The sequence below is a fragment of the Pinus tabuliformis genome, chromosome J, assembly GCF_031772625.1.
Source record: "Pinus tabuliformis cultivar Carrire ecotype Pingquan chromosome J, CPIR1, whole genome shotgun sequence".
Taxonomy (NCBI): domain Eukaryota; kingdom Viridiplantae; phylum Streptophyta; class Pinopsida; order Pinales; family Pinaceae; genus Pinus; species Pinus tabuliformis.
In genome coordinates this window covers 1,164,334,140-1,164,355,466 of record NC_142295.1, presented here as the reverse complement: position 1 = coordinate 1,164,355,466, position 21,327 = coordinate 1,164,334,140, and the positions used below count along the sequence as shown (strand labels likewise).

The following is a 21,327-nucleotide window of genomic DNA, read 5'->3' as shown; positions in this document are numbered from 1 at the left end:
TTCATACAAATAAAGCTAGAGCCACTATTGCCATTGCAGATAACTGAAATTTGGGCAGTGGTCTAATAGTTAGAGCTTATTTTCCAGGAAGATTCATCAATACCATCATTTTTTTTCCACGATATGTTGTGTCTCTAGATCCAGATCAGATAGCTTTCCATTCTCAAGTTCTACCTTTCAAGTATTAATTTTGGTTTGTTTTGTTTTGTTTTGTTTTGTCAAGAGAATTAGGTGTTTTGTTGCAAAGATTCTTGTAATAAGGTTTTCCTACATAAGAAGGTGGTTCAATAAGATTAGGAACTAGATAGTGTAACTAAGGAGATCATTTCGGACTAAAGAAAATTTAAGTGACAATTCATACCACTCCATATTAGAAGAAAATAAGAGAATGTGTGACACGTGGATGTATGGGAATACTAAGTCTTTTTAAATCAGGGCTCTCTTATTTAAGGCAAGAGGCTTACTTTCCCCCACTAGCCATAATAAATTGCGTAGGAAGCACAGTTATCATTGTTTTGGGTGGAGGAAAAATATCGCTGCCTACCTCTATTTTCCTAGCCTATTTTGAAAAGAATAGCAAAATACATCTAAAATATGTGTAGTTCACTCATTGATCTAGTTTGAAACATAGTGCATAGAGGAAACCACTTTCAGGAGTTTTTGAGACTCTTGCTAGACACAAAGGGGCTTGTAGTTCTACATATCTGTCAACGATACCCCAGGAAATTAAACAAGATGAAGCTTTGAATAGAAATTTGGTGGTAACACATTGGTTAAGGTGATAGTAGTTGAAGAAAGCGCCATTTGAAAGGAATCTATACATTTCATCTAGGAATGCTTGAAGCAAAGGCACCTAAGGATTAGATCTTGGCATGGTTAGTAACGGATAAATGTAATTTTTTTATCATGGTCCTTGCCATCAAGCCACAACCATCTTATGGGGATGCACCCACCCTAATCCCTTGGGTTTTGACCTCATGGAATAGCTCGTGTCTAACTAGACTTTGCCAATCCATCCACACCCTTAAGGAACTAATGGTTTTTGTTCAAATGGTTAGAATCTTTTAGGAAATGGTCTTTGATAAGAAAACCAGTGATAATACAGAATAAAGGTCTTGGTAGAACCCTCTGTCGGGAACCAATGTAATTATGTGTAATTGTGATACAATTTTTTTGTTTCCCCCCCTAAAATGAACATGCTACAACATGCAATGAGTAGAAAAAGATAAGGAGGAAGATTACCCATTGAGAAGCTTGGAATTGCTAGTAGTTAAAATGTTGACATACTTTGTGGCCATGACAAACCAAAGGAAACACATCACAAATACCTTTGCAATGGGTAAGACTTCTAGCTATGGAAATTCATTTATGTTTGCAAACGTAACATTGTTTTTACAACCACGATTTAAAAACCGCACTTATTTTAAACTTTATTCTGCAACATTGCAAGTAGTATACATTAAGTCACTATTTTCATACATAATTTCTCTTGGAAAAATTGTATTCTTCTTATTTATGTCAAATTGTTTTTTTTGCATTAAATTGCATAATACCAAATTTTTGACAATAATGATATTTTATATGCGATTTCTCATACATTTGACCTTGGACATGAGATTTATGGTTATGACTCATGAGTATGACTACCGCCTCTCTGCTTACAAAGAAATTAAAACAATGTTTTGTTTTTATGACAATTGCTGGTTTCTTCTCCATTGTGGTTGTGAGTTCTTCCTCTTGCAAATATTCTTACATCTTTATTATTAGTTCTCCTCTTATACCTCTTAAATTTGTAACTTATTTTATTTTATTATAATGAGGAAATCCTAAACTTTTTGTTTATCGTTTTATTTCTTCACTGGTGTGTATGTGCAATAGATCCATGCATGCCTTGGGATTGTGATTTTCTTTTGTACATTGTATATATTGCAAGATACAGTAGTAAAGAAACATATGGAAAAACACAAACAGTTACAATAATAATTAATATATTTTTCAGAGTACTTCTTAGTTGCAAAATAGTCTTTGTCACTGCATCTAAGAAGCATTATTGAACATATAATACTTCTTGTTGTAACTATTTCTGTCTTTGTATATGTCTCTTTACTTCTATGTCTATGCAAGATAGACTCTATATATTAAAAAGAAAGGAGAGAGAGAAAAAAAAAACCAAAAGAAAGAAGAGAGAGAGAAAAAAAAAAAAAACCCAAAATCCCAACGCAAGCAAGAATCTATTGCACAGACATAATAGTAAAAAAGTGGGCCCTGTTTTATTTTTAAACATAAGCAAGTTTAAACTTTATATAAATCATCCTACCTACACTCATTGACAATAATCTTAATAAAATTACTATTTTCAAAACTGGAATAAGTCTTACCATTTTGAAAACTGTAAGAGCATGCGCCTTAAGCTTTGCATTATTTTCGATTGGGACGTCAGTATCATGTAAAAACGAGAATAGCCATTTGGCTGAAGGTGCAATCTCAAACACTCTGTAACCAAATAAACGTTTTGCATAACTCAATGACTTTTTATGGTTTTATGGAAGAAGATTTGTTGCAGGGAACAACATATTTCCGCGATTGCTAATACAAAATTACCTTAGAAAGAACTTAAACCCTAGTTCGACAGCATTTGATTTCATGGCATTCCATGATTTCTTAACTAGGGCTTCCTGCTCCTCCGTAAAAGCCCTCGGCTGTACGTTTGTAATTTTGCTTCTCCTTCCGATATGGATGTTACTACCTACATTCAACCAATATGGATGTTTTGTTGAGAAAATTTGGCCAATAGAAATGTGTTATCGAAGAAATAATTACAGATTCCAGAAATCCAGTGACAGTGAATGATGTATTCTCGAGAAAATTATACATTCAATGGAAAATGTTGCCAAGAGTTGATTGTCTGTTGGTCAAATCTAGCCTGGCTTAAAAATGCTGAATTGAAAAAAGATTTGCTGTTGTTAAAAACTATTATATCAATTGAAAGTAAAACTCACATTTGATTATGAAAAATACCTACTCATACAAATATACCTGACTACCTTCGTTTAAAGTGATTGAAAGGCTTTGCATTATAACATAATACTCTGCCACTATTAGTCTAAGGCTCAAAAGTACTGAGTGCTTTATCTGCAGGGAGCCACCGACCCCCAAATATATACAACAAGCAGGACCAGAACATAACAAGTGAAGATGTAAACAGTTTATGGCCAATAGCCCCGAGAAAAGAAGTTAGTTGCCAAAATGGGTAATATATACAAGCAAACCAGAACAAAAAAACCGAGAGCGTAAAGAGTTTATGGCCAATAGCCCGGAAATGAGAAGTTAGTTGCCAAAATGGGTATGGAAAGCCTGGGATTGAATTCATCCCGTCACTCTGAATTAGATACATAAAAGTCACTAGAGCATGGAGACATAGTCTCTGCTTCTAGCATTTGAACAACTTGGTTCATTGTTGGACGTTCTTGAGGATTGGAAGCTATGCACCTCAAAATGATTTGCAGAACAGCCTCCATGCTTTCTTTGCAAGTGCAATCACAACGTGTATCAACAATTTCTTCCAGCTTATTTTCCCTCAGTAGTGTGTTCACCTGCATTTGAAATAGAGATAAATATCAATGAGAGTGTATTCTATTCTATTATATCAATGAAGTTGTATTCTCTCTACACTCCATTAGAAATGCAGCTGTCTAATCAAATAAATTTTCATAACTAACTATTTTAATATCAAATTATCATTATTATGATACAATGATAAATTTAAAATTAAATTATTATTATTATGGGGAAAGGAAAATATAACTTACCCATCCAACAACATTCAAACCTTTGATTACAAATGATTGGTCTGTTGGTCGTTTGCCGCTAAGCAACTCTAGCAGAACAACTCCAAAGCTGTACACATCAGATTTCTCTGTTGCTCGCCCACTTTGCAGATACTCTGTCAATTGGACCAAGATATATGACTACCTATAGTGATACAAAATCTCTAAATCCTGTGAAGGGGATAGGAGTAGCAAAACCAAAAACAACTACTAGACACCTAACTCAAAGAGTTGTTAGGACAAAGCACTTATTCAAGTGTAAAGAGGATTTGAATCATTTCAGAATAGTGTATTTTCATCAAACATGTTAATACAAAGAGAGCTTCATAAATGACCTAAGCAAAAGAGCTTAGATAGATACATGACAGACGATTCATCAATTACAGACAAGCCTGTGATTTTATCAAATAAAATCTATGGAAGCTTGACAATCATGAAACTTTCTTTGATATTTGTCTTTCATTGATGGCACCAAATTGGCTCCAAAAATAATAACCACAAACTAGTAAAAACAACCATTATTCAAGCATGACAACAAAGCTATGGAATTGAGCTTATGCCAATCAGGGACTATGCCAGAACACCATTACTGGCACTGGTTCACGTAAGAGCTGTCTTGACTCTCAACAAGTGATCAAACCACAGATCCCCATAGAAATATTCTCCAGACTGTTCTTTTGTACATGACTTCTCAGTAGATGCACATACCAAAGTGACCAGATAGTTTGCTCGTCATGATAGGTGAACATTGAATGCCATAATCTATCTACGATCTGCACTTTTAATAAAAGGTCTTTGATACTCTACTATAGAATCATATGCACTCATTGTGAACGGAGATTCTGCAAAGCACCTGTATTAATTTTTTTTCATTAGTGTAAGCAGCTTGAAACAACAAAGACTATCACAAAATCCCAGTAACAAACACAGATGCCTCAAACGCACAAGTTATACCATCGTGCATCAAGTTTTTACTTCCCAAAATGAGGTTCACGCTTATACCTCAGTTCATGCCAGAAAGCATTTGCCTTGTCACTTAAAAATGGCTCCAACTGTTGCATAAACTCATCTTCATTGCTTGAGGGGATCAAATTCCGCATCCCTTCTTGTTTCCTGAGTCTGGAGAACCAAAGAGAAAGCACAAGGTGAACAAGGACTGTCAGATCTTGGTCCCCAAGGATGGCCTCGAGTTCACAACGAATGCAAGGTTCCAATTGGCGTTCTATTCTAGCCCTTTCATTCAATTTATCTGTATTGTTCTGGATGGGATAACAATAATTAGCGTGAATCTTCTACGTTTTCCACAGAAAACGTCTAACCTAAAAGTTTATTGACAGGAACTGAACATTGCATCAAGAAATTCTAGAAAAATATACTGTCATTTCTAAGAGAATTTGCAGAATCTCATAATTTGATCTACGAACTAATGATAAAAGAAGAGACTGTATGACCTGCTTCATATTAGTTCTATTTTGAAGACGAGGTGGAATAGCTCTTAGGTCCTTTCTGTATATGCTGCAAAAAGATAGCAAGCAGATTATCAAGGCAAAAAAAGTAATCATCTTAACAGATAATAACGTACGTAGGCAAAGGGCCAACAGATTGAAACTAAGTGTGCACAGAATTTAGTTTTTTATCACTGCACTAAATGCAATCAACTTCTTAGAAAACAAAATAATGTTCTTGAAATAAGACTACCAACAGATGGTCCACATGGTCTTGGATAGACAGTGATCGGGTGTGCTGTTAAGGCACTCCTAGATGTTAAGTCATCGGTTCAATTCCCCGCCTTATTCGGGTGTTATTCTTGGACATGACCATGATGTAGCCTCACAGTTGCTGAACTTACAATAAAAAAAAGAATACCAACAGATGATTTATGCCCATCTATTTATTAATCCGGAAATAAAATCATGCAATATTCCATCTTGGAATAATTTAATTAAAACCGTTAGTATTTATTATTGTAGAAGAAGAAACAAAACCCCAATTTGATTTGGGTGGTGGTTCCCAGGAAAATAGTGATATTTGACTCATTGCCAAATTGAGAGATCCTATCTTTTACTCATTCGGTCCTTGATGTTTGCTGGACCATGGATAACCTCACTGACTGAACTCACAATTCTTTAGTTTTCTTAGGCCTGGCAGAATCTCTAGATGTTGGAACTAAGATCGCAGAAAATTGTCCACAAAGCACCAAATAATAGAATGGGGTTATGTAACAAAGTGTTGAATGCCTCCCTTGTACACCATTGTTTTCTCCTACAGGCATATTTAAGCCTAGCAATGCACCTTTATTTCCAGCTTCTTAATACAGTCCAGCAAACCTTAGGAGAAGAAATGTTATCTGAAATAGCAAAACAGCAAAGGGCTAAAAGGGGACCAGATTCTGAAAATTTGGATAATAGGGTAAATGATAGAAAAGGGTTTCATTAAAAATATTTCAAGGAACACAGAAGGAAGAGCAAGGGGTAAGAAATCAGCGAAGCATGCAAGAGTGAAAACAAAGTACAAAATAAGCGAGAAGGGGATGGGGATATTAATGTCATCACAGTGCTCTTAATCAATGGACTGGTAACAACTTATAAGAACTATTTCCACAACCATCTTTCCAGATACCAGCCAGCAATTCTATGCAACATGGGTCCCGTCTAACGAATGTGATTTTCCTATCTTCTCTGGTTGTAAATTGAACATAAGTACCACAACATTATTTCATTCATGATGTGACTGGAACCTCGACAAGTATTTTCATCCAGCCATAACCGTTCACAGACATAGCAGCACAACTTTTCATAAACAAACTATGAGTTCATGAAAATTACATTGCTAAATTCAATCTCAACAAAGGCATCTTAAACTGAGATTGCAAAGTTGATAATCACAACCTTGAAGTCATTGTCTTACTTCTCAAAGCAAGAAAACTCCCCAACACACATCATGAGGAGGCATTGCAGGAGTTTCAGAGAAGCTGAAAGTCAGTTAAGAGGATGGGGAACATCCAAGAGTGCTACATATATTTATTATCATTAACTTCCATTATTATACCTTAGCACTGACTGCAAACTGAGATACAATTATCAGTGTAGAATTACATCAACTGCTCGAAGTTCAATGAGAAGACTAGAGCACTGATAAGTCCAACAGCTCCATTTGCTGATTCTGGTCAATTTTCTCACTTAGTCTTTGTTAGTGCTACTAGGACTGAAATCAGATCCGAATAAGCTAAAACAATAGTTTTCTTAGAATCTCTAATCCAAGGAAGACCTCTAGCCAGTGGCTGAAACTTACCTGTTCTCACTAGATCCTAAGAAAAGAGGTACAGAACTATCACTGTTCTCAAAAATGCACTTACATCTCATTTTTAATGTGAATAAAGGGAAGGAACCCTGAGGATGAAGGCTTAAAATTTAAAATACCAAATGATTTGAATCCCTAGCAAGGCAGCTCTCCAATGAATGTTACCTTGTAACGTTGAATGAATTTGTTGCTCAATTTCATGCCACCACTTTCTAGCTACCTAGCAATCATGCATAATTGTTTTAGAAGTTCCAGCTTACTACAAACAGGAAATTGATCATCTGCAAAGCCACCTTTAATTAAACATGCTTTTGTTAACAAACCCTAGTAGATAATTAGCCAAGCAAAACCCCACAGATTATAGGAGATGTGAAAGGCTAAACACTATGTCTCTGAGTCTCAACCCAGCCATTTTCAGGGTTTAAATAAGTCCATCTTGCATTCAGTGAGCTACCTGGCAGTCCTGCATAATTGTTTTAGAAGTTCCAGCTTACTACAAATAGGAAATTGATCATTTGCAAAGCCACCTTTAGTTAAACATGCTTTTGTTAACAAAACCTAGTAGATAATTAGCCAAGCAAAACCCCGCAGATTATAGGAGATGTGAAAGGCTAAACATTATGTGTCACGCCCCTACACCTGCGGTAGTATTCCAACCGCTTGTAGCAAGGTGCGGCACCACCGAACACGTTCTTTTCACCAATACTAACATTCGTGGACTACGCCTACTTTCACATTAACATACTTAGCTTGTGTTTCGCAACTAAGTAAAAAGCAATTATCCTTTATACTTAATGAAGCCCATACTCATTCATTATCATCATGCAATTATACCGAGAACAACAACAATTGCAACAAGTATAAAGGGGAGGGGCAACTCCCCGTAATGTGAGTCTGCCCGACAATTTTATTAAGAATATCAGATTACAATACAAGTGTGTCTTGGCCGAACCAAGTCTCACACTTAACCGAATAATACAAAGAGAGGCAATCCTGCCTTTACAACATCTTGTGCATCTCTTGCACAAAGGACGGTGTTCACCCGAGCCACCAAGAATCCTTGCCAAGTCTTACACCAAGAACCGCACCTTAGAAATCCACCCGGGCACGCCTTGCCCAATCCACAACCAGTTACGAGAGATATTCCAAACGCTTCTTTAAGACCTGCGCATGAGGTATGCGCATTACCTCTTAAACCTACGCACTTTACCTCTCTCTCCTTGTGCGTACTTCTCCAAGTGCGAAGTTCATGTCTCCAAATGACTCAACGGCGAACGCAAGTGTATATATATCCAAGTTAACATGTTTCACATATGTGGTCCCTTATGTGGGTGTTAGCCCCTTGGCCGACCCCCAAACTGCACTCACACGCCCACAAGTCACTTCTTCAAGTTGGCTTGCAGCTTTATCCATCGCATATAAGTCGTTCCACACTTAGCCGCATTTCTAAGTGTCGTTTTCACGTTTTTGCCTTTCGTCGCAATAAACGTCACATTTCTTCCGCAGCCCGTCGCACGCCCGTGTCGTCGCGCCCACCCGTCGTGCAGCCCTCGCCCGCCCATGCGCTTGCACGCCCGTCAACTGCCCGTGCACCCACGCGCCCATCGACTCGCCCGGCGCCCAACCGCGCCCGCGCTCGGGTAGAACTTGAGGACCTTACATCCTCCTCCACCTGAAATCGTTGTCGTCCTCGACAACATACCATCCCGGTAGCCATCCACCAAGATCATCATCGTCCATGATGTTGACTCCTCCACACAAAGCAAACATCTTTGCAACATATGTAGAGCCTCATCTCCATCATGCCTCGACTTAGTGACCAACTGCCACCAAGCTCACCATACCAAGGTATGCACCTCCACGGTATGCTCTCCATCAGATGTCATCTCGATCCATGATTACTGACCTCCTGTCTTCATCATGTGTCCTCATGTGAACTGCTGCCATGATACTCCAACATAATGCCAACACATCTCTGTACACTTCCGGACCTCATGCCTGAACTAGTCGGATGGCCAGTCCAACTGTCACGCTCAAACCATGAGAGTGAACATCCTCATGCCACCATCAGTCGTTTCTCAAAACATCCTGTCACATCCTCGACTCATCAAGAATCTATCTCCATAATCCATGCTCAGGTCCATGGAACTCCATCCACCTCATCTGCAACATGTTGTCCATGATGTTTGGTGTCAATGTGCTACATGAAATCAGCCACATCTATCCCAACATCATCATGTGTGTGTGTGTCTCCTCCATATGAAGAGATCATCTCATCAAACCGACTCTCGATGTGCCACATCTAGGTCCATGAAGCAATCTCCATCATATCTACAATGTGCCATCCCTCAAGTCTACCATAGAAACAAGTATGCACTTGTCTCACCTGTCCATGTGCCAAAAATAGTTGAGTCTCGGCTCAACCCATGCCCAAGTGCAGCCACCAAGGCATCATCATCATCATCATTGTAACTTCATCACTCCAAAGTGTCTCATACCGATCCTCTACATCAAGTCACTCTTCCAAGCCATGCCCATACATGTACTTTGAAAGTATGCATCCCATACTGCATCAAATTCTCCTGACCTCAGCTCCTCAATGCATCAAATCCTCTAAGTCCACCATGTATGAAGTTCCTAAAAGTCACAACAATATCATGTCATCATGAGCTCCATGAGTCAGCTCCAACCAACATCTCCATGTAGTAGGAATGCTCCATAATCTGCCCACAACTCCATCCAAGTCCATGGCCTTGTTGCACAAGAGTGTACAACCTCTCCATCGACCCATAAGTAGTAAGTCTCCATGTCACACTAGCAAATCCATCTGCACAACATCCTTGCCTTGGCACTCCTCATTTGATGTCCATGACACCTCTACAAGTGCTCCCACATAATGTCCCTGCATAAGACTGCCATGCTTCATGCCTCCAACCTGATGTGCATGACTATGTTGTCCATGTAGTCCAACCAAGTAGACCCATCACAACAATCGGTCATCCTCATCCAAGTCTTCAATCTTCGGTTTAATGAACTTGGTCACCCAACCATATCATCATGTCATGAGTCCCTCCATCATAGCTCCTCCACCAAAGTGTCCACCAAGACTATCTATTGGTCTCGGCCATGAGAAGTCCACCCAAGCATCACAAAAGTGTGCCCTCCAATCTGTCCATGAGTCATGCCGAGCACTTAGCCAAAGTGGCTAAAGCATGACCCAATCCTCCACAACGATCATCATGTTCCTCCCTTGTCAAGGGCCTTTGCACCTTCTACCATAAGGTCACAAGCAGCCCCAACAAGTCCTGCAACAATCGACAATCCTTGTTCCTCCATACAAGGTCTCATCATAGACATCCATGGCAAGATCCTCCATAGCATCGGCAAACTGGCTTTGCCCTTCCCTACATATGGTCCATCTACCAAATGCCCAAATGAAACACAAGTATCAATACTTACTTCATCATCATGAGGCTCTTCCTCATTCATCCATGTCCACAAACTGCACGATCCTAGTCCAACATGATCATCCTCAAGTTCATCCTCCATCATGGTCATGTTTGCAACATCTTCAACTGTCACGACTTCCTCTTCCTTGTTAGCACAATCTGCAACTTCATCTTGCTCCATTGTCCAACCAAGTTGAAGAAGCTCTTCTTCAATATTCCTTTCCAAGACTTCAAGTTCCTTTCGAATTCGGGGATTCTCTTCTTTCAACCTCTTCAACCTGTATAAGGTAAGCAAGAGCTTCCCTTAACCTTCTCCCAAACTTGCCATGTCTTGTCGTTTAGCTTGGTCCAAGCACTAAGCTTCACCTCTGCTAAACCTGCTTCCACTGTCACGAGCAACCTTGCTCAAACCGAGTCTTGAAACTACCTTCAAATGCTTCAACACCTGAACCTTGTTCAAGCCTCAATATCACCTATCATCAACTTCAAACCTTCACGAGCAAACCTTGCTCTAACACCAGCTCCAACCGAGCTCTGATACCACCTGTCACACCCCTACACCTGCGGTAGTCTTCCAACCGCTTGTAGCAAGGTGCGGCACCACCGAACGCGTTCTTTTCACCAATACTAACATTTGTGGACTACGCCTACTTTCACATTAACATACTTAGCTTTTGTTTCGCAACTAAGTAAAAAGCAATTATCCTTTGTACTTAATGAAGCCCATACTCATTCATTATCATCATGCAATTATACCGAGAACAACAACAATTGCAACAAGTATAAAGGGGAGGGGCAACTCCCCGTAATGTGAGTCTGCCCGACAATTTTATTAAGAATATCAGATTACAATACAAGCATGTCTTGGCCGAACCAAGTCTCACACTTAACCGAATAATACAAAGAGAGGCAATCCTGTCTTTACAACATCTTGTGCATCTCTTGCACAAAGGACGGTGCTCACCCGAGCCACCAAGAATCCTTGCCAAGTCTTACACCAAGAACCGCACCTTAGAAATCCACCCGGGCACGCCTTGCCCAATCCACAACCGGTTACGAGAGATATTCGAAACGCTCCTTTAAGACCTACGCATGAGGTATGCGCATTACCTCTTAAACCTGTGCACTTTACCTCTCTCTCCTTGTGCGTACTTCTCCAAGTGCGAAGTTCATGTCTCCAAATGACTCAATGCAAGTGTATATATATGCAAGTTAACATGTTTCACATATGTGGTCCCTTATGTGGGTGTTAGCCCCTTGGCCAACCCCCAAACTGCACTCACATGCCCACAAGTCACTTCTTCAAGTCGGCTTGTAGCTTTATCCATCGCATATAAGTCATTCCACACTTAGCCGCATTTCTAAGTGTCGTTTTCACGTTTTTTCCTTTCGTCGCAATAAACGTCACATTTCTTCCGCAGCCCGTTGCATGCCAGTGTCGTTGCGCCCGCCCGCCGTGCAGCCCTCGCCCACCCGTGCGCCCGTCAACCGCCCGTGCACCCGCGCGCCCGTCGACTCGCCCGGCGCCCAACCGCGCCCGCGCTCGGGTAGAGCTTGAGGACCTTACACTATGTCTCTCAAACCAGCCATTTTCAGGGTTTAAATAAGTCCATCTTGCATTCAGTGTAGGGGAAAGGCCTGCCTTATTATGCAGCAGCATACACAGTCTTTTAGATTCATACACTTGGATTCGATTAATCAAAGGCCAATACCAATCTCTCCAAATCGGCCCCTGGATCTGATTATTGATTTTATAAATCTCTTCAAAGGGAATGACCTATTGTAGTTCACAAATAGTTTATCTGTCTGAATCAAGAACAGATTATTGGTGAACCAGTGCACTCCACTTGGTCCAAGACCTGGCATCTGAATCCCAAGTTCCTTCCACAGAAACACACACTTTATACCTAATCTCAAGGCTTGAAATTGAGGGATTTCAGCTGAACAACTATCCTTAATATTCCAGCTCCAGATAGAACGAAAGGTAAGCCCCACCCACATCCGCTACAAGAAAAAATCCAGTCCAAGCATCTAGCCACATAACTTCAAGCAATACAAATTCTCTTAACGATGAAGGATCACCAGAATCTAAACAAAAGACCAAGGCAATAATGCTACAAATATTGAATCGGCCATGGACCGTTAGTGTGTGGCATCTGCACAGGCCTAAATCTTAACACTACGTGCCAAAGGACCATAACATCCAAGCATCACACCACCATTTGGCCGCGGAGGCTTTAACCTGGTAAGCAACATCAATACGACCCAAACCACTCTCGTCCTTGGGTAAGATACATACATGCCAGGGGACCAAGGAAGGCCCTTTTCTCCAACACATTATGTCTCCTATTGCCTTCCGAACATACTCAATTTGGAAGGCTGGAAAATATACTCACTTTAGAATTGTTGAAGACAGTTATCAGTTGTCTTTAAAATTTATACACGTCAATGTCAACAGAGCAGTGCAGAATTAGGTATTTTCATTTTCAACATTGCTTCTACAGCCCAGTTTGCATATTTTATTTTTATCAAAGTATCTTGAAATAATCCCTCTGCAGTTCTGTAACGTAGTTAATGTAAGTCAGCTATTAACTTCATGATGTTCCCCCAGCTGGTTGTTTTTCCAAGGTGTAACAGTGGTTCTCTTTTTAAGTGCTTCCTTTAAACTCATTAGAAGCATTACAACTAGCCAAAGAGACCAGGAACTACAAGCAACCCACTTGTTCTCGAGGAGAAACCACTCATCACAAGCACTTCTGTTTGGCTAAGCTGATGTGACAGGATGTACCATTTCATCAAAGTCGCCTGGAACTTGCACCTGACCCCAACTGCTTAGCTGCGTCCCTGGGGGAAATTTACTCTTCAAGGAGACATTTCCAGAAACATATGATTTTAACTTTTCATAGTTTGACCTTCAAGCAATTCTTTATCACTGCTCAATATTGTGGGGAGTCCAATACTGATATTCCTAATTGGCACCCATTTTATGCTACCCTTTGCCTGTTCTCAACCTAAAGACTGCAACTGTTCTTTTGATATAAAATCTTCTAGGTTGCACTGCTGAACGTAATGGATGAATTTCTGCTGGTTAGGCAACGAAGTATTCCTTAGATAATGCAAATACCTGCATTCATAAGTAAAATTATGACGGAATTGTGGCATGTTAAATGGAAGAAATATAATACCGTATAAATTGCAGTGACATGGATGGAATTTGATATTGAATTGACAAAGCTGAGGGCTAAAATGTAACTCGTCCCTGTCTTTCTAACAAAAACACCTTACAGGTAGATGAAAGAGGGCTAATATCTAGCTCATGGCTGTCTTTTTAAAAGAAACACACCATTTCAGGGGGACCGATCAGCTGGGATGTGCTGCTCTCGTGATTTACAGGTAGATGAGAGAAGCGGCATACACCAAAACGCTGGGATTAAAACCAAACCAGTTGAGGTTAACTCTCACCAGTTATTAGGAACCCACATCCTCACCGGTTTACACCGTCGAGTGCTATCCTTCATCTAATTGGCTACATCTATTCTTCAGAAGAAAAAAAGGCTAACTACTTGGTTGCATTGTTGAATATAATGCATCAATTTTTGCAGGTTGACCGACCTAGGCATTGATCATAGAATGCCAGCATTCATCAGAACAATATTGTCCCATCGTGGCTTAGGATGTGCACACTAGACGCTCACAATTTTTTCTATCATCGTGGTCTGCTAGTGATTTTATTCGTAGCAGTCTTGGTGACTTGCAGCACTCGCCAAATCCCAAGGCTCCATCAGAGCTGTTCTGTGGGAGCGTGAGCGGTAAAAGCCCATTAGTATGTAGTGTTCATGTGTCCCTCGAAAAGAGGCTAGGTGTTACCGATTATCGACTGAAGCTTTCTGAATAACTGAAAATTTGAGCAATACGTTATACTACCAAACACTTAGTTAGTGGCTATCAAATATCATAATAGCCAAAATTGGAGCCATAAATTTCCATCATTATCTCTGTTTTGTTAAGGCGTCGATTCTGCAAAATTCTTCATAATGGATTGGAAAATACCTGGCTCACCGTGTCAGGGCCTTTTCGGCAACACCTGCCTCTTCAAGCCTGCGTTTCTCTGCAGCCGAAACAAAGCTGGAATGCCCAAAAAATCGTCGCCGTGGCAGTGGCCTCGTGCGCCTCTGATTGTCCAAAATCCGGCCTCTCGCATACTGCAATGATCTGTTTCAAGCAATGGAAAATCCAGAAACATCAAACGCTAAATCCTATATTCCGATTGTAAAAAATAAGGAAAAAACACAGTTAGGGCATCTGCATCTTCAATAAATCGACGATATTCAAGCAGACAATCCCCCGAGAATGACAAATTAAATCTACCTTTGGGAATCCATTTCCCTCTGACCATTTCCGTTAACAGACGGCTCGGGTGCCTCTGCCAAGGGCAACATACGCTTTTCCCTGTAATTTCCGGGTCCCTGTATGTCGTAAAACCAGCAATCAAATTCCCGTTTGCACAGCGGGCATTTGCGCTGCAATGATCTCCATGTCTGAATGCATTTTGCACAGAATTGATGCATACACAGTCTGAGGGCGACCAGTTGGGTTTGGTGGATGTCGTTGCCTAGGCATATCGGGCAGGACGATAGTTGGTTGTGGGGTATTTTGGGGGGTTTGGATGAGGACTCCGTATTGACGTCGTCGTCGGAGAATTTGCGGTTGGATTGGTGCGTTGAGCGAGATTCGGAATGTGCGGAGGTCGACGAAGGTTGTGAGGGATAGAGCATCCAGACCTTTAGTGTGGGCATCCATACGAATTTCTGAGATGAGGTTAGGCCTGGTTCCATTGCCTTCATCGAGGGCAGTAAAGGATTGGATTTCATATAATCGGTCTTCGAACCTCCCACTGTAGAGAGACTAATAAACACACTTGAATTTGGAATGTTTCAAAGTCGATCGCCGAGTCACCCACTATGAACGGTGGGATGCGGAGAACTGGTAAACGTTCAGGGCCTTGTTTCGACTTTTCTTTACCGGCATTTGGTGATTAAATTTTGTTAAATTTGAGGACCTCTTTTGTCAGATTTGTGTATTGTATCTGCTTAGATTGATTTGATAGCTCTCCGAAGTCATGAAATTCGTCGAATTGCAGTTTTCATCCAGGCAAATTGTTTTGAAAGCTATGTAAACTCTCGTCGGACTTGCGGTTCGTTATCTACAGAGCTGACACGGGTATTGTGAAAAATTCACCAGATTTGAATGAGGGCCAGTTTGCTATTCGACACAAAACAAGACTAAGAATAGAAGATCTTCGAGTTATATAATTCGATCTAACAAATAAAAATCAACCTATATTTTTTATATGGGATTATTAGTTCTTTGTTTTCGGATTTTTGTAATTTAATTTTTTCCTTGTTTAAATTGATGTTGTTTTTGGCCTTTTGCAATTCAATTTTTTTCTTATTCAAATTGATGATGCTCTGGCCCAAACTTCCAACAATTCCCTTGTTGAAAAGACAATGCCAAGAAACCGATGCTAACTCATGTTATATCCTCTTGGGATTTTTCTGCACTTTGTGATTTTTAGTAGGCTTGTTAGGACGCGCATGGTTTTCTTTGATAGCATTTAAGTTCACTAAGGAAGTTCTCTAGTTTGCGCAAAAACTCCTTGACCCCGAAAATGAAATGATCCCAAGCAAGTTTGAATGCTTACTCGAATCGATTGAGCATTTTAAATGCTTCTTTCCATAACAATCTCTACTAGCAATGACAATGTCTTCACTTCAAGCATGTCAATGGGTCTAGACCAATCCACAAGAAAAGGGTAATGAGTGTTGTTCTAACACTAATGGGACTCCACCAACTACACATTTCGTTGGATTTCTCTAAGAAACATTGTTGAAAACCCCTAATGGCATAGACTTATCCCTCTTAATCAAACTTGCACTTGGGCCTTCATTTTGATCTCCTTCCTATATCCACCAAAAACATATTTAATTTCAAAGAAAATTTGCGATGGGGAGATCATCACATCTTCATACTCATTTGATGCTTTCTAAATGGCCCAACCAACCAACAATCCCTCAAATTCTTCAAGACTTTTGTTCTCCTACTAGCATTTGAAGTTGTCTTTTAAGAGTTCGCCCCTCTATCTAAATGGCCCAACCAACCAACAATGCTTCAAATTCTTCAAGACTTTTGTTCTCCTACTAGCATTTGAAATTGTCTTTTAAGAATTCACCTCTCCGAGAGGCAATGCCTCCAGTGACAGTGATTGCAACATCCCACACCTCAATCAAGAAATCACAACCACTCAACATATGAAACACTTTCTCTAAAGCTTCAACACAATGGGCACTAGCCAAGACCGTCAAAGGAATTTTTCTCAAAGTTATCTTAAGTAATGACTTTATTTGAGAGCACCATCCAAAAAAGCAATGTACACTTTAAAGGAGCTCTTATCCTTTGGACCTTCCTTCACCACCATGGATATTTCTAATTCTACACCATAGAAAACATTGCCTCATAACCAAGTTTGATCATGCAAAAACTACCAAAGGGATTCCTTGCCTAGACTAGTTTGTCTTCCTCCTCCCTCAAGCATATGGTGTTGGTGATTAGATTATGAGCAAACTTTGTGCGCTACTTAGCTTATAAGCTTTGTAGACCCAAAGCTTTTGATGTAATGCCACCTCCCACATTTACCCACCTTCACTAGCCGGTCAGGGTAAACATGAGCAGGGGGCTACTATGACATGACTCAACCTCCTAAGTACAATTAAGGAAGTGGAATTGACAAACCATAACTTTATTGACCTTCATCGGGAGCTACCGGACCCCCAGGACCCAAAGAACCACTCCAGGTGCCATAACCCTAAGTTAACTTGCCTTTTTAGTGATATGGAATCTCATTCATTTGCATAACAAGCAAAGCCAATGACTGTAACCCTCCAGTCGCATGGATGACCTTGCCTCCTGATGACTGTAGTCTAGAATTCCCAGTTCTATGCATGCGACCCCAAAATCTGAGCCACCTTTTCAGGGCTAAGATCCAAATCTCACCCCAGAACTTGAAAGAACCTTCTAGAATGATAAATGACACTAAAACAAAGCCATTAGCACAAAACTTAGACAAGAACTTGACCTAACTAGGCCTAACCATGACAGACATTTCGTCGAAACATATGGAAAACATGAAATCTATAGGTCATGAATGCATATATGAAAATAGAGATCTGAAATTTATATGAGAATCATCAAGAAGGTCGAATGCTCTCTTATAATATTTGTCATAGCATCTATTAGGTCATGAATTCAATAACCATTCATTTACCAATCAAAACATGATAAGAACTATAACTAGAATCTGTCATAAAACCATGCTTATAACCATCATATAACCAGAATAATAACAATGGTAAAACAACCATCAAATCCACATCATAACAAGTACATTTACTGATAAAATACAAGAGGAAATTAGCTCTTATTAACATATGCAAAAGCTAACAAAGTCAGGGACTTCCATGTACCATCATATCATAGATTGGGTTGGACAAAATCTTTCCTTCAGCCAATCACCCTCGTGCCATATTCCAAGCATGAATGTGGGATCTCATTGGATAAACCAATACATAAACAACCCAGGGAATCTAGTGGTTAACCCACCTCCACCCTCACACTACAGTGATCTCACCTAAACCGGTCCTGAGATCACAAAACCAAACTAAGCTTGGATGCTTCAGAATTCATTCAACATCCCTTGAGAAATTCTTTTGTCTCCACCTGCCTATTGAGGGGAAGTCGGATAAATCTCTCTCCACCCACAACCCTTGGAATTTTTCTGAGACCACCTCACCCAGATCCAAAACCTTCTGACAGTCCAAGGCTCAACTAATAATGAATCCCATCACACCGTGGCTATCCAAAAATGGAAAGGAAACGTTGAAACCACTGTTGCACCCGACAAAACCCATGTCAATGACAACGAGAGAACCAAATACACACATGCATGTACCGTGCATGCCAAAACTAGCTAGGAAATCACACTTGCCACCTGTTACCTGCAAGTATTCTTATTGAAGCCACTTGATCCAACTCTTCCTTGCTTGTCCTTATCCTTCCTTTGCTTTCCTTGTCCTTCCTTTGCTTGCTTGCTTGCTTTCTCATCTTGGTGCTCTTCTCTCTCACACACTAACTCCAAAGCCAAATTGACAAAAGGCCCTAAACTGATGCTCTGATGCCTTCTTATTATTGATGCCTCAAATTTCTTCATTTTCCTCTATTTTCCTTCAATTTTCTCCTCACATGCAACCTATGACCTTTCATCTCCCTTTTCTCCTATTTTCCTTTATTTTCATAAATAAAATGTCAATTAATGTCTCTTTTCCTTAAGCTCATAAAGGATAATGATGCAAAATTCACAAATGGGAAAATCACAGACCTGGAGGACAACATAACAGATGACAACTTGAATATTAATAATAAACTAAACCATTTCAATCTTGACCAAGGTATTGGGAGTTCAACTATATAAGAGAGTCGAGGGGGTGTAGCAAACATCGGAACCAGACTCTTCAGTAATGATGGATGAGATCCAAGGTTGCAGGCCATCGTATTCACAACCAAAATATGAAGAGGTTTCTTCATTTTTAAATTTAATTACAGGATTATTGTTCTTTGAACTTTGATGAGTTTAGCCACATAAGTTTTAGGAATTATAGTAGAACCTAACTTCATACTAGGTGTTTTGCTTTTTCAAAATGGAATTGGATCCTTTATCGCCTTTTCATTTTTATTTTGGTTATTGGGTGCAATTTGACGTTATGGTTTTTTGTGAATTATTAAGTGTTACATTTAATTTTTAGGATTATCTACGAGTCTAGTCTAATGGACCATGTTTGGCATTACCCAAAATAATTCAACAAAATTACTAAAAAGGAGGGGAGTGAAAGGAAAAAATTTGACTCTTTGTGTGCCCTAAAGACTAGGCAGCCCCAACCCGCATGATGGTCTATTTTGTCAAAGCCTAAATGGAATTGTAAAACTAGAAGGAAAGTTAAAGTAATCCATACAAATTGATACTTAGTGAGAATTCTTTGAAATATAAAATATGGCGAACTCTACTCTATGCTTACATATTGGCCTTTCATATTTTTGTTTTCTTTTTTAAATTTAGTTTGGGTGGGGGTTCGGGTAGGAGTTGTGAGTGTTGTGTTTTGTGGATTTTTTGGGTGAAAAACTATTGTTCATAGCTTTCTATTCAATGGTTGTGGTAGTTGATACTGTTTTCAAATGATAAATTTGATGTTATGTTTGAATGTGTTGATGGATTGGGAATGCTTGAGGTTCTATTGTATGGGGGTTAATGGATGCTTATGTCAGATTCAACTTAATTGATGTCATGTATAAAGGGCAAGGCAAATAAACATAATCATCAAAACAATATAAAAGTAATAACACACACTAACAAGAACACAATATAGAAGCAATCACACACACTAACAACTCCAAGAAATGCCCTAGGAAAACATGAACTCTAGGGTAAAACCCAGCAAACAGAATTCCATGAAACCCTAGCCAAGCTGGTAAACCCTTGGCCCTTTGCAACTCATGACCGGGGAGCCCACAGTTGATCAACCCTTGGCACACCACAATGGAGACTAATAAGCCTATTTATAGGCTTCTTTCCATCCAAATATAACTGGCATAATATCTTGGGCAAGAAACCACTAGCTATAGACTAGTTGTAACCTTGTTTTGGGCAGTTTTTAATTTGGTTTTACCATAAATATAATATTAGAAATGTATTTTTTATGCTTTACATTAGAAGAGAGTTGAGACTATGTTGAGTAGATTTGACACATGGCTCTTCTAGCAAGAGAATATGTTTAACAACTATCATTAATTTATTTCGATCAAGGTTCATTATATGTTGCTGGAGACAATGATTCCTATGAAAGGGTTACTGAGTTTGGTGATGATGTTGTCATTGTTGTGTAAGTTTCCATTTTTTTCCAGCTTAATTGATTTTTTTCAAGAAATATCTTCCAATGCTTTGCATTTTATGTGGTTGATTGAGTTTAGAGTTCTTAATTCTTGTTGATTAGTTGACCAACACCTGGTTTTTCTCTATCTGATTGTCACTTTTGCAGATACCCCTATTTGCAAGGCTAAACGTGGAGGATTTAAGGATACTCTTGCTGATGACTTTCTTTCTCATTTTTTGAAAGTATGGATTAGTGGTTACACCGATAAATTGATTGATGATTTTTTTATGCAGTTTGTAAATTTTCCTCTTAACCATTATGGTCCATGAACCATGAGTGCACATATCTATCTCTAAATGTTCTCTAGGTTCCTGCATGCATTGATTGACAAGACTCGACTTAATCCAGTTTAAGTTGGTGATATTGTAGTGGGTATTGTTATTGCACTTGGCTCTCAACGTGCCAGTAAGTGTAGGATGGCTACTTTTTATGCGGGATTCCCAGGTGTATATCCTACCATTTCATGTGTCAAATGAATTATTTTCTTGTTGGATGCCTGAGTTTTTGTGACAATTTCATGCTGCTTACCATGTCATCTCTCTAGAGACTACCTGTTAGGAGTCACTCAGGACTATCAATAGACATTTCTCTTCGGGCCTACAAGCAGTTGCAGATGTTGCAACTACAATTAAAGCTAGGTTTTATGACACTGGTATTTCAATATCTATTTTCTACCACTGAAATATCATAGCAGGTTTGAATTTAGATACGTTT

General features: G+C 39.5%; 1 protein-coding gene across 2 annotated transcripts; it reads right to left on the bottom strand.

Moving 5' to 3' along the window:
* Positions 1–2,579: 2,579 nt before the first annotated feature.
* On the bottom strand, positions 2,580–15,836 carry LOC149231228 (uncharacterized). Of its 2 annotated transcripts, XM_089379139.1 has the most exons (5): positions 14,945–15,836; positions 14,636–14,788; positions 4,830–4,946; positions 3,810–3,943; positions 2,580–3,593 (listed from the first exon to the last, which is right to left on the bottom strand). In XM_089379139.1, the coding sequence occupies exons 1-4, from the start codon at positions 15,445–15,447 to the stop codon at positions 3,907–3,909; spliced, it is 810 nt and encodes a 269-aa protein (XP_089235265.1). In that variant the 5' UTR covers positions 15,448–15,836; the 3' UTR covers positions 2,580–3,593; positions 3,810–3,906. The 2 variants fall into 2 exon arrangements, with proteins under 2 accessions (XP_089235265.1, XP_089235264.1); XM_089379138.1 differs by lacking the exons at positions 2,580–3,593; positions 3,810–3,943 and adding an exon at positions 4,096–4,680.
* Positions 15,837–21,327: the final 5,491 nt, after the last annotated feature.